The sequence below is a fragment of the Xenopus tropicalis genome, chromosome 1 (assembly GCF_000004195.4).
Source record: "Xenopus tropicalis strain Nigerian chromosome 1, UCB_Xtro_10.0, whole genome shotgun sequence".
NCBI lineage: Eukaryota > Metazoa > Chordata > Amphibia > Anura > Pipidae > Xenopus > Xenopus tropicalis.
The window spans coordinates 77,189,990-77,207,594 of NC_030677.2; the positions used below are offsets into that span (position 1 = coordinate 77,189,990).

Sequence of the window (17,605 nt, forward strand, 5' to 3'; positions counted from 1 at the left end):
TTGAAATCACTTTGATGAGCTGGAGCCAATATTCCAACCCACCACTTAACAGCTTAGCCAGTATGTTTAGAATTTTGGATGATATTTTTAACACTTTTAATTTCAAGAAAAATAAGAAGAAGCTGCAAAGTAAATGCACATTTTTATCCAACTAATTATCAACAAATGTAAATGAACAGATAGAATCATAAAAATATTTGAAATGCAAGTGTTCGAGCTAAGTGCCACTGATTACATTGCTCTTAGTGTATAGTTTTCCTATTCATTATATTAATAAACCAATAAAAAAGCTTAAAAAATGCCAAATGCATGCTCTTTTGACAATTTTCATTTCTCTTAGAAAAAATGGTAACATAGTAAGTTAGGTTAAAAAAAGACATATATCCATGAAGTCCAACCATAATGCCTATATATAACCTTTCCTAACTGCTAGTTGATCCAGAGGAAGGCAAAAGCCCCATCTGAAGCCTCTCTGATTTTCCATAGAAAGGGAAAAAACCCTTCCTGACTCCAAGATGGTAATCAGACCAGTCCGTGGATCAACTAGCTATCTCCCATAACCCTGTATTCCCTCACTTGCTAAAAAGTCATCCAGCCCCTTCTTAAAGCTATGTATTGTATCAGCCAGTACGACTGATTCAGCTCTCATTGTAAAAAATCCTGTCAGAATATTTAAACTGAACCTCCCTTCTTCTAAACAGAGTGGGTGTCCTCCTGTCGGTTGGAAGGACCTACTGGTAAATAAAACATTAGAAAGGTTATTATATGATCCCCTTATATATTTATACATAGTTATCATGTCACCTCTTAAGCGCCTCTTCTCCAGTGTAAACCGACCCAACTTAGCCAGTCTTTCTTCATAACTGAGACTTTCCATTCCTTTTTCCAGCTTAAGGTGGCCATACACGAGCAGATCCGCTCGCTTGGCGATGTCGCCAAGCGAGCGGATCTTCCCCCGATATCCCCACCTACGTGTATGGGGACCTTTAGTTGCCCTTCTCTGGACCCTCTCTAACTCAATAATGTCCCGTTTGTGCACTGGAGATCAAAACTGAACATGAGGCCTTTCCAGCGCTGTGTAAAGGGGAAGAATAACAACCTCCTCCCATGAGTCTATGCCCCTTTTAAGACAGCTCAAAACCTTGTTTGCCATACAGCTCAAAACCTTGTTTACCTTGTTTGGTGAACAGGTATGGAATCTATTATCTAAAATTCTTTGGAAATGGTGTCTGTAATTACCAGATCTAAAACACAAATAAAATATTAATAACATATTTGCCATCAACTTGGATTTATGCTTTTAAAAGCGTATAATGAGACACTAATATTATACTTCTCATTTTTTAGGACAGTCCCAAAATCTGATGACCCAGTAGAGTGACAGAGTTTAGCATACAGGGTTCAAGTAAATCTGCCTATACACTGAAACAATTTGACCAATTTCAGTGCAATCCGGCAAAACCATCAAATTATTGTAAGGTTAGTGTGTAGCAAACAATTGTTCATCTAGTGATCTTTCATCCGACATCGGTCAGAAAATTGATCGGGCAGGTTTGGAAATTTTTGTCGTTAACAATGAAATTTGTCCATTGTCCAATTGTTTGCAAGACAAGCAGGCAGCTACGCACAGTTTTTTCTAGCTTCAACTAGACGATATTGCTTTAAACGGCAGTTTTTGTTAACGGACAAATTTTACGGTTAAAAATCATTTCAAGATAACACAATGAAAAGTGTAGCTTAAGTGCAGTGTCTGACACCAGTTTGGGTTATTTGTTCCACAGAGAGCAATATGATTCACTTTTGTCTTGATAACAGTTTAAGAACAGTTCTAAGTAAATTCAATCTTATCACACAGTTCAGTTTTGGCATAGCTTCATATCTCTTCAGCTATTCTAGTATTTAATCAATTGTCTCACATTATTCATTCACATCACTTGACTGTAGACAGTTGCCAGTAACTAAGAAGTCAAACTAGCATTATGTAATCCAAACATAGGAATAGGCATTGCAATTTAAGTGTTACATTCACAATATAACATTTAAATCTCACATAAATTTTGCTTCTTTAATAATATTACTATCCCCTTAAGAATGGAATAGATGTGGTACAATAAACTGATTAGACAATGTACTTTTTATTTCATGCTGATTTATATCTCAACTATTTCAAACATAATACTACAACTTACTGGTCAGCATCTCTGCAACCTTGCTGAAACCAACAGAATCTCAGCTGCAAAGACAAAGCTTATCTGCATGATCCCTGTGTTTATGGAATTAGCACATTACTATACCATTAAAATGTCAATTACCTCATTTATAATGATCCAGTGACAGTCAAAGGCAACTAAATTAGTCTCCACAACCTGCAAAAAAACAACAACAACAAAGGAGTTAGTCAGCATATTACACCAATTGGATGCATTTACTGTTAAAGAGAAAGATGGACATTAAAGATTTTGCATTTGACCTATGTAAGTGACCTTTTAAAATATATTTAAATGCTGAGGACGTTTAGGGGAATGTAATAAAAGTCATAAGATTAATAATTTACATTTCATAATGTAATATTGTTCACTACACTGTTATTGCATTGCATTTTTTTAAGCCATGCTTGAAGGTGGCGTAATCTTTTTCATTAAGAAGTTTTATTACATACACTGCAAACTGTCACAAACAATAACATTCGCAAACTTTCTTCCACTGTCAGAAGTAGTTGCTAAACAGTTTCCGCATTTGCAAAGCTCATATTATATTCGCGCAATAGCAAATTTAATCGCACAGAGGCATACATTTTTGAATTGAGAATAATTTTCCATTACCACATTTTATTATGTTCCCCACTTAATATTTATATAAATTAGGAAAAATAGTTTATAACTTATATGACAAAAATCATGTTAACATTTTTAATTTATAATCTTCAACAAATCAACTACAATTTATTCAAGCTGTTGCTTTTTTGTTAATTTCAAGTATTCATAAAAGCATATGCTATATTTTTACTTCTTGGCAGAATTTTTAAGCATTTGCTAAAAGCTGTGGATACTGCTGTATTAAGAATTCACTTTCTGAGTCACAATTAAACATGCAATAGAAAGGAAGTTTTTAAAAGATAACAAAGAACAAGTTTCAAAAATAGCAATTGAAATTTAGTGCCATTTATATACACAAGTGTGTACTGTATATGGTATCTATTATCTGGAATGCTGTGGACGGCACTATCAGATGTATCTAGGATAACAAATCGGCATTATTCCAGGTTAAAGGAACAGTAACACCAAAAAATGAAAGAGCTTTAATGTAATAAAAATATAATGCACTGTTGCCCTGCACTGGTAAAACTGGTGTGTTTGCTACAGTAACACTACTATAATTTATATAATAAGCTGCTGTGTAGCCACGGGGGCAGCCATTCAAGCTGGAAAAAAGGAGAAAAGGCACAGGTTACATAGCAGATAACAGATAAGCTCTGTGGAATACAATAGTGTTTTAACTGTTATCTGCTATGTGCCTGTGCCTTTTCTCCTTTGAATGGCTGCCTCCATGGCTACATAGCAGCTTATTTATATAAATTATAGTAGGCTTTCTGAAGTAAACACACAACTTTTACCAGTGCAGGGCAGCAGCATATTATATTTTAGTTACTTTTATACACTTTAATTTTTTGGTGTTACTGTTCCTTTAAGAACCATGTACATACAGTGTGAGCTATAAGTAGAAGTGATATGAGAAAGATAAAGTTGTATTTTTTACAGGCAGAATACTCCCTGGTGGTATAAAACCCAAGGGATTAATATTTGCACAGCCATGTACCAGCATAAGACAAAAGGTTTAAATAGACCAAATCTTCACCATGGAATGTTAGCAAAGGTTGGTACCCCTATTTTCATCACCAATATTAAGCTGAGTATTATGATCAGGGGATAAATGGTTCAATGGTCATTCCCAACATGCCCCAGAGAGCCAATACACTGTCTAAGACCTATAGCAAATATAACTTTGCTAAATTGGCATGGTTATGTCAACAAATATGGGGCCTAAGACACTTCACTTCATTTAGTCATGTCCAATCAAATCTAGAGATATATAAATCTGTACATATATGCCCTACCATGGGGAACTCTGATTATCATTCATAAAGGCATTACAGGTTGAGCTATACAAGTGAGTAAGCTATAATTATCACTTATGCATTATAAGGGATAAATGTATCCCCAGCTGTAAAATCTAAGGATAGAAGATAGTTCTTTGACCACATAAAGGCACAGAGCTGCAAGCTGATTATATGTGTCAGGAAACTTCATACTCTACTCCAACACTCTGTGGTGGTGCAATACATTATATGGATGCCTGACTAGGTATCAACCATTCAGCTAAGTGTAATAACAATATACCAAGCAACAGCCTACAACCAACAGTAATTGGCCTATGAGACCAATGTTTTGGGGAGGGAAACACATCCAGTGCTGCTACAACAGTGCTGCTTATATTTATCCATTGTTTGTGTCAACTAGTAGACCTGTAACCACAGCATGCTTGGCTCCTAGATGTTAAGCTAGACATTATAATGGAACTAAGTTGGCTGATAGCTAAATCCTATCTGAAAACTAGAGGTTTAAGCAGCTGTGTCCCTGCTTAGGTATTCTACTTCAATGACCACTAATATCCTAGCATTTACCAGGCTAACTTTGATATTTGGCTGGATAATTTATTCTGTTGATATCTCTGAAATCCTACTACATTTTTCAGTCTTTCTTACTAAGTCACAGCCATGATCTCTTGCCATCAGAAACATAAGCACTGGGTTGTCAGAGCAAATGAATGGAAACTTCCTGTTACTGCCCCTGACAGCAAAAAATGGGCAAATGAGCACTACAAGAATCTACAAGGCCACCAATGTAAAAAAGTAAAAAACATTTTATTAATACCAAAAAACATTTCAGAAGCCTTATATGTTTTTGTGCTAAGAGTACTAAATCATAGGCTTTTTTTTTAGCCACCAAAATGCACATTCCCTTTATGTGAATTATAGTTGGCAAAGGCGCGGTTAGTGCATGGAGTATTTCTCTGCAAGAAGAGAAAAGTTATGTGTGCCAAAGCCCTAAGAGTTTATTTTTATGGACTTCTGACACTAAACATTCAATCTGAATATTATCAATAGAATTGTCTCCTAAATTAATAATATCTAGCTCCCAAAGTTACAGCAGGGACTATAATTCATAGATGCAAATCATTTAGTACCTGCAATATTTTTTGTATATCCCACCACCAAAGCTCTCTGATCTAGGGATGATCCTGAAGAAAGGTGAAAAAAATAACATATCCCCTTTTTGACATATGCTCATTCAGTTTGGCTTAAGCAAAAAAAGGTGCATAAACAACATCTTAACTTCCAAACATACACAGTCATACAAAATTTCTGAGACTGATAGAAAAGTGATGCAGAATGTGTAATAACAATAATAAACAGAGGTAGTTTCTCTCTAATACAGATAACATTATGTGCTACTGTTTATGTAAACAAAACTATGTTGTGGATAAATATCACAAAAAAAATATTAATTTTAACTGATATACCCATCATCCAGTACATGTAAGCCCTGGTTATTATTGCAGTGTGTCTGCAATAATATGCAGATGACACTTTTAAGACTCTAGCAATTTATGCCATGTTATAAAGCTAGACTTTTTTACAGTAATAAGACATCACACTGAAAAATGTTTCTAATGTAATTTTACCATTCATTTCCAACACAAATGTGACCAATACACAACAAGCTTTAAAATTAGAATAATTTTGATTTAATAGTGGACCATCTGATGCCAATAAATTAGTATAGTGTTACTGCATGAAGGACAAATATTGTTAATGTATTTTTATGCTGAAATACACTTTATTATCTGGCCTCTTTCAACAGGCTTTGAACTTTTAGAGTATCGGCAAATACAAGTCTATTTAATACCTGTTAAGTTGGCCAAACCCTCTACAGTGCTATTAATATGTGTATATCCTCTTTACAATCACAGTATTGGATTTCTAGATTCCTCAAATTGAATAACCTCATAGATACTGTAATGATCTGCAATGATTCGTGCCAGGAACATTTAGGTTTCTGGCTGCACACTTTACCCACTATTCCAGGTGAGCAGCTAGCAGGCCTGCTCATTACTTATCACCTGGCTTTTAGCCCTCCTTATGTCTTGTGCTTGAGCACTGGCCTTGGTTACCTGAGCACTGTGGCACATCCCTGACTCTGGCTCCTGCCTGCTTATAACCTTGTACGAGTCCTGCCTGTCCCAGATCCTTTGCCTGCTCCACCTCCACTCCTGCCCGTTTCTAGTTTTTCACCCCTTTTCTGGCTCCAGTCACAATACACAATAACCAGTCCTTGCCTGAAGGACTCATCCTCCTTAGAAATTCCTCAAAGATACATATTGTAGGTATTTGCTTACAATCGAAGGAAGCACTGTTTTTGCAATATGGTTATTCTACTCTGTGGTCAATCAGCCAGTCTGCATTTTTATTTTTTGGTTTGTTAACATTTTTGACTTACATCGGGGTCTATACCATTTTGTACTACTTAAATCCCACATAGAATTGAGTTGCATTTAAAATATTCTATTGTTCTATTTTGGGGACTTAATATATGCTCCAATGCTTTGGTTCAAAACTGCCACTGAACTCTAAAGGTAAAAGTCAAATTGGCAATTTAATTTCAGGCATGCATTATGGTCTTTTTCATCAGTTTTCTATTGCCCTGTCTGTATGCTTTTGGAGAGTGGAGGATATCCATACAATTACAAACAACACAAATTGCTGACCTACAGCAGTTGGAATTAATCCCAAGGCCCCAGTGGCAAAGGGTAATAAGGGTAATAATGATAACTGGCTTCCCAGGATTGCTAAGAGCAGCCTCTTTCAAAAAGAGCTTGACCTGAAAGCAGTATCTCTCCTACTCACTAGAGAATGATAACTGTCATTATAAAAATCAAGATTTGGATTGTGGCACAAGTGGACGGTAAGACAAAAAGCATGGGAGACACATTTTGTAATACATATTTTGCAGTTATACCCTCTATATATCTGCCAAACAAGAATTAATGGGTTCTTAACAGAATGTAATGTATGATGTTGGAAGACACTGAGGTGTGTATGTAGAGCACAGATTTAAAAAATTGATCAATAAATAATTACTAATGTTCACGTTTTTAATATTGTTTGGGTCATGGTTATATCAGTCTAGTAATCTCTAGTAATCTATTTCAAACTACAAGATGGTTAAGGCAATAAGTACATAATAGGCACATACCATTTTCATTTATGGAAGAGTGTCCACATCTATTCCTTTATTAATAATAGAAGAGCAAATTAAACATAAGCTGCATGAACCACAAAGGGAAAAAAAGACATTCCTCCTTGAAACCAGCATGGCAACAAGATTTCTCTCTAGATCAATAGCCTTGAATATCTCTAGTAGCTTAAAACTCATCATCAATCAAAATGTCAGAATTTGTAATGATTATTTAAACATGCTGACAACACTACAAATAATGTAAAAAGTGCCAGGGAAGCATGAAATCTAGGATTTAGCTCACAATTTATCAAGGTCTTAACATTTTTTAATCAAGATGAGAATGAGTCAATCTGCAAAGGATTTTCCTGGAATCTTATTGCCGAGTCTGCTCATGGTCAAACAGTAGTCAGTTGTGTCAGATGGAAAATGAACACGTGCCAATAAGCTTGGTTGTATTAGTAATTTGTACTTGAATGTGAATATGCAAAAGGAATTTATAAGAAACTCTGTATTAGCCCAATCTTGAACAAACCAACAAAAAATATAAATTTGTTGAATCCTTCAATCTTCAATTGCTGGAATTTGCAACTAAATTTGCCCCAACAATAGTAGCAATATTAATAAAAAAAGACTAAAAACCAGCAATAACAGCAATACTAATTCCTCTGTAAATCTGAAATAAACGTAATGTTGTATTTATAATAAATCAACTCAGTTTTTTCTAAACAGACAGAACAGAAAACACATTTGATCTCTATGCACAGTTGTTTATTATGATATAAAATTGCTAAATCTCTTCAGAAATGATGTAATATGCAATTATAAGTTCATTTATACACTCAATGGGACATTATTAAATGTCATTTCTTTCTATAATAAGACTACAATTTTATGTTCACAAGGTGACACCTGTTGTTATGTGTCCTTTGTTTGTTTGATGCAGAAAAATATAATTGTCTTCTTTCCTATTTAACACATGCTTGAAAATAATATAATCTTTTTAGCACTGTGTATCTTTCTGGGAGATATATATTTAAGTAAAATTAAACTTAATGGCATAGCAGCATGCTGGTTTATTATTTATTGGAAACACTGAACAACTTAAGACTGGAAGACATCTGTACTTATCACATGGGTAAGTTTAGAAGAGAGAAACCTCTCCAGCATGTCTTTGCTCAATAGGATCTGACAACTAATCACGTCTGTTGCCTTCTGTTCAAGAGCTCTTCATGATCAATATTGATTAGAGGTAATTATGATAAATGCTTTGCGGAGAATATTGAATCCTCTTTGTAATCTAAACAAATACACATTTTTCCAGTCAAAGGATTCTTACAGATGGTTCCTTTTGTCTTTTACCAGTAATTCAGCTCTCAACTTCAAAAGCATGGAATGTTTCTTCATCACATATTTGTCACATATTGACATACCAGTGTGTGTGACCAAGGGCAAAGCTGCTTGTGTAATAAATTACTTCGTTTCGTAACTGAAGTACCATTTTCCAATATTTTCACAAGAATTTCACTCACACACACTCACAGTTGCATCAAATTTGTAATTATAGTTAATTCTTATTTTAAGAACAGTCATTAGTTTTGCTTTTATCCAGTACAGATATATATACTGTATATATATATATATGGAGGCCAGAGTGACGGCACGCACAGGATTTTCACAAAAAAGTCACAGGATCAAAAATTAGAAAAAATCTGAGGTTTATTGAGACCAACGTTTCAGCTCCACACAGGAGCTTTCGTCAGGGATACCACACCACAGTGAAACAAACATTTATGAGCCCAAAATGGCGCCAAAGTTGTTGCTAGGCAACCAGTACAAAAAGAAAAGGAACTAAAATAGACAATAAACAAAATCAAATATGGCAAAAAACGCTATAGTACAAACATAGCTTCTTACGGGCATGAAGTGAAGCATATCATAAAGTGAATAAGTGTAAATGAGCACATGTCCACGCTGGCCCCCTGTATGGCACCTACCAGTACCCAGATCACCTTAGTGAGTAAAGTGGCTGCGATGTGTGTTAAAGTACGTTCCTGCCATCTACTCGCCTTGCTTACATACTCCTTGGGCCATGTCACAGAGTCGCGCGTCCTACCTGCCATTGCTAGGCAACCAGGCAGCGGTGAGCGGGCGCGTCAGTCCAAGCATCAGAGCAGTGCCCATTTACACTTGTGGTGTTTTTACTGAACAATAGGAGGACTATTGGGCAGTATGCTTTTTAAATTTTGACTTGCATTCTCCTTTAAAATTACAGTCAAAAGATCTGTACCCTGTGCTATAAATTGCTTTAATTTGACTCCAAGCCTGAAATCCTACATCTTATACTACATTCATTCCTACTGTGCATGTAGCCCTTATAATTACATTCATTTTGGGTGGAGCTTCTTGCTCTACATCTCTGCCCAGTGGTTATTACTAGTGATGAGCAAATTTTTCCGTCAGGCATGGATTTGCAGCAAATTTCTGCATTTCACCATTGGCGAATTGCTTCGCGAAACTTCTGTGGAAATTCGCTGTGGAAAAATTAGCTGCACGGAAATTTTTTTGTCACGTGTCAAATTGGGTGAGGTCGCGTAAAAAAGAGCACGGTCGCGTCAAAAAAAGCATGGGCAACAACAAAAAATAGACGCTGGCGACAAAAAATAGACGCAGGCGACAAAAAAAAATAATTGCGCGCCAAATGCGTTTCGCAAATTTTTCAGGACAGATTCGCTCATCACTAATTATTACAGCACATTGGGCTACAGGAGGGTAATTATAGCTCTTATTCTGCTTGATTACCTCATAAGCATTTAGTTTAATATCTTTATAACTTGGTGCTGAAATACAGCTCAGCCACTCTTTACTATCATTTTGCTATTACTATATTACAGTTCCCTTTATTCTTTACCATTTACACTAGAGATGAGTTATTCTGCATGTTTAAACCCATGTTTATATTCCTCCTATTTCAACTGAGGTAGTACCTTTACATACTGTTCCTAAACAAGTACTGTTGAAGTACAATTCCTATCACCCCATAAACCTTTCTCCTATCATCCATGATATTATACATAATAAAATGGACTTGTTATTATTGGTTGATGCAGTCCAATAATAGCTAAAACATGTATTTCATGTACTGCCCTTTTTCTTTATTTACACAACCATATATCATGTGTATGTATGTATGTATGTACATGCATGCAATATTTATTTGATATTTTTCCCTTGTAAAATGGAGGTTAAACCAGTAAGACCAATGCTTTGGTCAGGAGCCACTTATCCTAAGAAATGCAATCATTAAGGGCGGTGAAGCCAATAAAGCATATGACCAGAGGAAAATAGTTAAGACATGAAACTCAACAAGAATCTCACCACAAAAGTGCAAATCCTGCTCCATACTGTATGATCCTGCAAATTAAATACATATTTCCTATCTCCGATCACATTAACAGCACTGTGTGCAGTCTTACTTACTTACTTACTTACCTTTTTGAAAGTTCTTGTATATAATTAATTTTCCTTCAGCTCAGACACCAAACTTAAATTAAACGTAAAATTACCTATTCTTCCATGATTTTTTTAATCATACAAATATAGGTTTTGAACATCCATATGGTTTACAAATCCCTATACAAAGCCATTAAAGAGACAACAGAAAGGATTTTGTGGTGTAGCAATATATACCATGGAGAAGATGGACATCCATTAATATAAAAACCTTGTAGTTAAACCACATTTATATAAATGTATACTGTAAATTGTCTCAGACCAAAGCTATGGGCAAGTCAACCAGGTATGAAGGTACAGATTTTCCAAGAAACTGCTATTTATGCCATATTTAAAAATCAACAAAGAGTTAAAATACTGTCTTTTAATTCACGTGTATAAGATGACAATTTGATGATTAATTTAGGCAATATAAAAGATCTATGGCCAGTGTTATACATAGCTCAATTCAATTAGTTTTCAGCAAGGCCATTAAGGAAGTAATGTCTCTGCAATGATCTTAGATGCTCTGTGATAACCTTGTTTTCAGGTGTGATTGTAGCTACACTGAATTTAGCTCATTTATTTGTGCAGAAGAAAACATTGCACCATGCTTTGTGCTCTAAGCTGTTAAAAGAAAAAGATGGGTATTTTATCACATTTTCTACCATTAACATTTATGACATGTAAAGCAGAGTGAATGAAGATACCTAATTTTCTTTTATATAACTGATCAAGCTAAATAAAATCTTTTTCCACCTAAACTGATTTCTGGATGACTGACTCCAATTACATTTTAAATAATAAAAATAGATGCCTTACTGAATGAGAAACAATTATATTTTATTTACTCTCTAATTGACTACATCCCTTTGGGGATTCTGCACCAGTTTGAAACCATGCCACTTAACAATTTCCTATATTTTTCTATACAGCTGCAACATGGAAGTGATCTTTGCCAGTGTTTTGCAGTTTCAGCTGCAGTGCTTAAACTACAATAGATTATAAAATGCAGCATTTTCTACTGATTGCAATTAGGGTTTAAAAACAAAGAGCAAAAAAAATAAAGTATTTTACACATTGTTACTTACAGCTATCAATCTACAGAATGCCCCGCACTTACAGACCAGATGCTTCACGCACTAAATGACAATTACAGTCATTCAGTATTTTTGTAGATCAATATTTACAGCCTATTGTAAAAGAAATTAAGACCTGCCTGAAAGACACTAATGACTTTCTTAACAAGGTCAGAAGATTGACACCAACTAACTGAGGTTTCTGCTCAGTGAAAAGACAGATTTGTGTGGGGGAGAAATATGGTTCCAAGCTATGCTAACATATTTCTCATTTTTATGAACAGGTTTGAGTTTACATGTACTTATTTGTCACAGACACATGCATCATTTGACCTAAACCTGTAACTCACATCCACCAGGCAGACTGTTTCAATTCTCTCACATATTGAAACAGGACTTCTGATTGATAGGATTTGAAGAGTACCCAGATGAACTAAGGAGATGCTGTTTGGGTAGCACTAGGAGTGGATATCTTCTATTACAAGATGACTTTCACAGAATTTATAACATAGTGAAAGGACACCTTTTGTATCCTTTGAGCCCTCCTAACCCTAACCTCTTTAGTTTCTCCATTTGGGCATTCTCCAAGTTCTTTCATTTAGAAGACATGCTCCAATATCTTGCATTGATTATATCTTACACGACTGAAACAGGCTGCCTGCAAGTTTAGATGTTTGACTCTGAATCTTGAGGGTGCATCAACATAATTAAACCAGCAGTTCTAAATGTATAGTTTATCAAAGAGACATAACAGAGTAATTGATGTGAGTGAGAGTTAAACCCTATAGTTTTTGTTTTGTTTTATTGGAATTCTGTATGTGTAGCAAAAGGCATGTGAATACTTTCTGCTACTTATAGGTATTCACTGGCAGAGCAATGTCTGAGCATGTGTCCACTGGTACAGATGGAGTTTATTAAAAAAAAACAACAACAACAAAACAATGCGAGTGTTTTGTGGGCAAAATCCACTTATAACATTGGTGTAAAAAGATGGGTTGTCATTATAGTCAATGGCAGGAGCTACAATTGACATAAGGATAAATTGTACTTCTAAGCTACAGGAATCATTCAGAAATGTATATTAAAGGAGAGAAGAAAGGATAATAGCACAATGTTTCACACCATGCAAGCCTTAAAGGACAATGAAAGGTTAATATAAATTAAAAGTAAGTCTAAAGGCATTCTTTTTAAGTACTTACTGCATATCTAAATTCCCAGATTCCTGCTTGCTTCTCAGAGATATGGTGCTGGCAGCCTACAGCAGTGTGAAGACTCCAGTGACATCACTGAAATCTCTCTCCCCTTCCTGTAGGCTGCCAGCGGCAGCCTTCCTATTCTCTGAGCATGTGTGTAACTTGATCCTCTCTCCTGTTCTGAGCTTCACATGCCCACCAGCCAATCAGAAGCGGATCTGGCAGAGGGGAGGGGGGGGGAGGGAATGAAACACATGTGCAGTATGAAGCAAGGAGGGAAAGGAAGGGAGAATACCTTTTTAGAGATGGCTGCCTGTTCTAGAAAATGTGAAGTAAGTGTGACTGAGTAAATATTTGATTAGGTGAGCCAAAAGTGTGGCATTTTTACTAAATAGGAGGACTATTGGGCAGTATGGTTTTTAAATTTTGACTTGCATGCTCCTTTAAGAGCGAACTTTGTTTTTTTTGTTTTGTTTTTAAATAACCATATTGTTTATAGACATAAGTGAAACATTCTGACAACTGAACTCTAATAAGTATTAGACAAATGGTAAAGCTTCAACTTTATTTCACCAAAAATGAGTTGTTATACTAAACCTGCCAAAGTTCATGGGTAACTTTTCAATTAAAGTGTAAAGATCTGATCTGGAAATATATTTAGTGGGACAAAGCTGTTTATACTAGATATTTTTGGACTGATTCAACTGAAAATTGGAAAAAGGAACCAAGCATTCTTGATTTATAAACTTTTAACATTGACTGATAAGTTACATTTTAATTATACTTATCCTGCATAACTGTGGCCTTGAGAAATATTGATAGAGATAAATATGAAACATAAAAAATTTTCTTTTTACAATAGAACAATATTAGACCTTTGCTGCCACCAAATTTCATTTCACAAAATACAATGCTCCAAAGGACGTCCTACAGGTTTTCAGTATGTTTTCACAGATGGGTTAATTAATAAATGAATCATGCACATACATGCAAAGAAAATGCACAGCTTCTTAACCTAAATCCATCCTTAACCAGGGATAAAAATTTGAATAAAACCATCAAGTGAGATTGTAAATCCATAATATATTGACTATCATAATAATAATACTGCTGCTTAAATTTAAGCTTCTTAAATATGGAAATATGGAAAACATTAAACTGGGGATATACAGAAGCAAATACTTGAAAAACCTTTGAAAATGCATATTAATGACAGAGGATTTTCTAAAAAACATTTTTTTTCTGCAAGATATTAGTGCAAATAATCATTCATATGATTTATGTGTAGTAATCATTACGTTTTCAATTATATTTTTTCCATTTTTTTAAAGGAACATATGACATTTCACCCTGCTGTTTTCTTAATACAGGTATGGGATCCCTTATCTGGAAACCCCTTATCCAGAAAGTGCCAAATTACAGAAAAGCCATCTCCCATAGACTCCATTATAGGCAAATAATTCTAATTTTTAAAAATGATTTCCTTTTTCTCTGTAATAATAAAACAGTACCTTGTACTTGATCCCAACTAAGATATAATTAATTCTTATTGGAGGCAAAACAATCCTATTGGGTTTATTCAATATTTAAATGATTTTAAGCAGACTTAAGTTATGGAGATCCACATTACAGAAATATCCCTTATCTGGAAAACCCCAGGTCCCAAACATTGTGTATAACAGGTCTCATCTTCCATAGACTCCACCATAAGCAAATAATTCTAATGTTTTCCATTTTCTCTCTAATAATTAACATTATCTTGTACTTAATCCAAACTAAGATATAATTAATTCTTAATAGAGGCAACCCTATTAGGTTTTATTAATGTTAAATTGATTTTTTAGCAGACTTAAGGCACAGAGATACAGTACAAATTACAGAAAGACACCTTATCCAGAAAGCTCCAGGTCCCAGGCATTCTGGATAATAGGTCCCATGCCTGTACAAGTATTTTTTAGAAATTAAGACTCTTGGTTGCTGGTGTTTTCGTACATATATAAGTCCAATTACCATGCAACAGGGCAATACACAAAAAAGTGGGTGCTGTCCATGTATTTAATATATATGTGTATGTATATGAATATATAGTAACTAGTTCCCAATATATTGGCAACTGTAGACAAATCCAGGGTCAGTATTTCAGAGCCACAGACTGCTACTGTCCTAGAGCTCTGAAAAAAGCTTTTAAACATTACCCTTAATAAAGTCTAATAAAGTTTAATTTTAAAAATAGAAGATTCAAATATCAGCAGAAGAGGGTGACTTACAGTAGTTCTGGTAGATTGTTTATTTAAATGTTTTACTGTTTATCAGAATGAACAAACTTTCAGGCTTTGTGTATGCCCTTTATGTTTATATAGTGATATACACATTAAACTGTAAACAATTTAATATTTCAACTATATTTTATACATTTTAATAAAAAATGAATGATAAACAACCATGCTGTTGACTATTGTATACACACATGCAAGTTGAAGACTCGTGTATTTATATCAGCTTGTTAACAAATTATACATTGACATTTACATTTATTGGTTGTTAGGAGAAAAATCTATAATGAGTGACTTGCATGTTTTTCTGTATTGCTTTTCTGCATTAAAAAATGGCATGCAATTTACATGTGATGTGAGTCAGTCCTATATCATTGTTTTGTAAAAGTGATAATACCTGGGCAGTAACTCATGGCAGTAATTCATGGCAACCAATGGAATTTTTGTTGAACCTGCAGTTGGCTCATGAAAGTTTCTGACCATTTGCAAATCTGCCCTTTTTTTTTTTTTTATAAATGAGCCCCTATTTTGTTACAATTAAAGAAAAACTATACACCAAAAAAATGTAGGTCTCTAGAAAAATATACTGCATTAACAGTTTATTTGTAAAACCCCGCTTTATAAGCCATTTTCATAAAATTATACTTTTTAAGTAGTATGTGCCATTGGGTAATCTTAAATAGAAAATTGCCATTTTAAGTGCTAAGTGCTAAATCCCCTGGGATCATACAATTCATGGTGCACACAAACACACAAGGGGCACACATACATGCTAGGTCACATCGACCAATAAAGGAAAAAAGTTCTGTCTTTTCATCCCACGCTACATCCTGTTATAGTCAGAGCTGCATTATTTCCTGTTGATTATCTCTGAGGGAACACACAGCCCATCAAAAAATAGTGGCTCAAGGGAAAAAATGTAAAAGAGCAATATTTACTGATATATCTCATATATATGGGGGTATCCTTAATTAAGAACGATCTGGGGATTTTTGTAGATAACAAGTTGTTTAATTCCAGGCAGTGTCATTCGGTGGCTACTAAAGCAAATAAAGTGCTGTCTTGTATAAAAAAGGGCATTGACTCAAGGGATGAAAACATAATTTGCCTCTTTATAAAACCCTGGTAAGGCCTCACCTTGAGTATGCAGTGCAGTTTTGGGCTCCACTCCTTAAGAAGGATATTAATGAGCTGGAGAGAGTGCAGAGACGTGCAACTAAACTAGTAAAGGGGATGGAAGATTTAAGCTATGAGGTTAGACTGTTGAGTTTGGGGTTTTTTCTCTGGAAAAGAGGCGCTTGCGAAAAATAAGTAACAATAACAATTAAACTGTAACTTTACAGAGCAATAGTTTTTAGGTTTTGTAGCAGTGACCCCCATTTGAAAGACTAAATGAAAAGTTGCTTAGGACTGGCATTTCTATAACATACTACAAGTTAACTTATAGGTGAACCACCCATTTAATATGATGTTGGTTAAGTATTCATTCTCTGGGTATAGTTTTCCTTTAAGGGGTACATTTACTAGTGTTAAGCTAGATTCTGCCACAATTCTCAATCACATTTTTCCTCCATGGTTTACAGAGTTATTAAGGGCTATATTTATCATGCTGTGTAAAAAGTGGAGTGAAGGATTACCAGTGATGTTGCCCAGGGCAACCAATCAGCAATTGGATTTTAACAGTTAGAAAACCAAAGCAAAGCATCTAATTGGCTGCTATGAGCAACAACACCTGTAATGTTTTACTCCACCTTTTACACAGCATGATAAATATAAGGGTGTACAAATACAAGACATAGCACTTTACACATACAGCGTAACAATTGCATATTATTAGGGGAAAATATGCATTAAGTCCCTGCTCGTGAGATTTTACAATCTAAACTGATATAGGGGCTATATATAGTTTTAATAAATCTAAGAGAGTTTCTTTATTTGTATTAAATATGCTGAAAGATGTATTAGTCCTATTCATGAGGATAATTGGTATGCTTGTTTGGACAATGTAGGAAAGTGGATTCATTTAGAGCAATGCTAATTTTTGACTTGCAGGTATTTTGGAACTAACAAATGATTAACATGTGCCCCACAGGACCAATTTGAGTAAGTTCAGAAATTGAGTTTTCCATTGTGTAGATATAGACAAAAGTAAAATATTTATTTTAGCTCCAATATTTGCTGATTCCTAGTTAACCATAATTATTTCTTCTGTATGCAGGATAGAGAAATGAAAAATGATAACCATGGCTACTAATGTGGCACAGGTTTGTAAT

The 17,605-nt window shown here is 34.8% G+C and overlaps 1 protein-coding gene across 3 annotated transcripts in view; it reads right to left on the bottom strand.

The window, feature by feature from the left end:
* Window positions 1-17,605, bottom strand: part of grid2 (glutamate receptor, ionotropic, delta 2) — a 546,810-nt gene that overhangs the window by 224,228 nt on the left and 304,977 nt on the right. For all 3 annotated transcript variants that reach the window (XM_031903170.1, XM_031903172.1, XM_031903175.1), the window contains exon 5: window positions 2,313-2,366. In XM_031903170.1, the coding sequence (XP_031759030.1) occupies window positions 2,313-2,366 (54 nt within the window). The remainder of the gene's footprint in view (window positions 1-2,312; window positions 2,367-17,605) is intronic.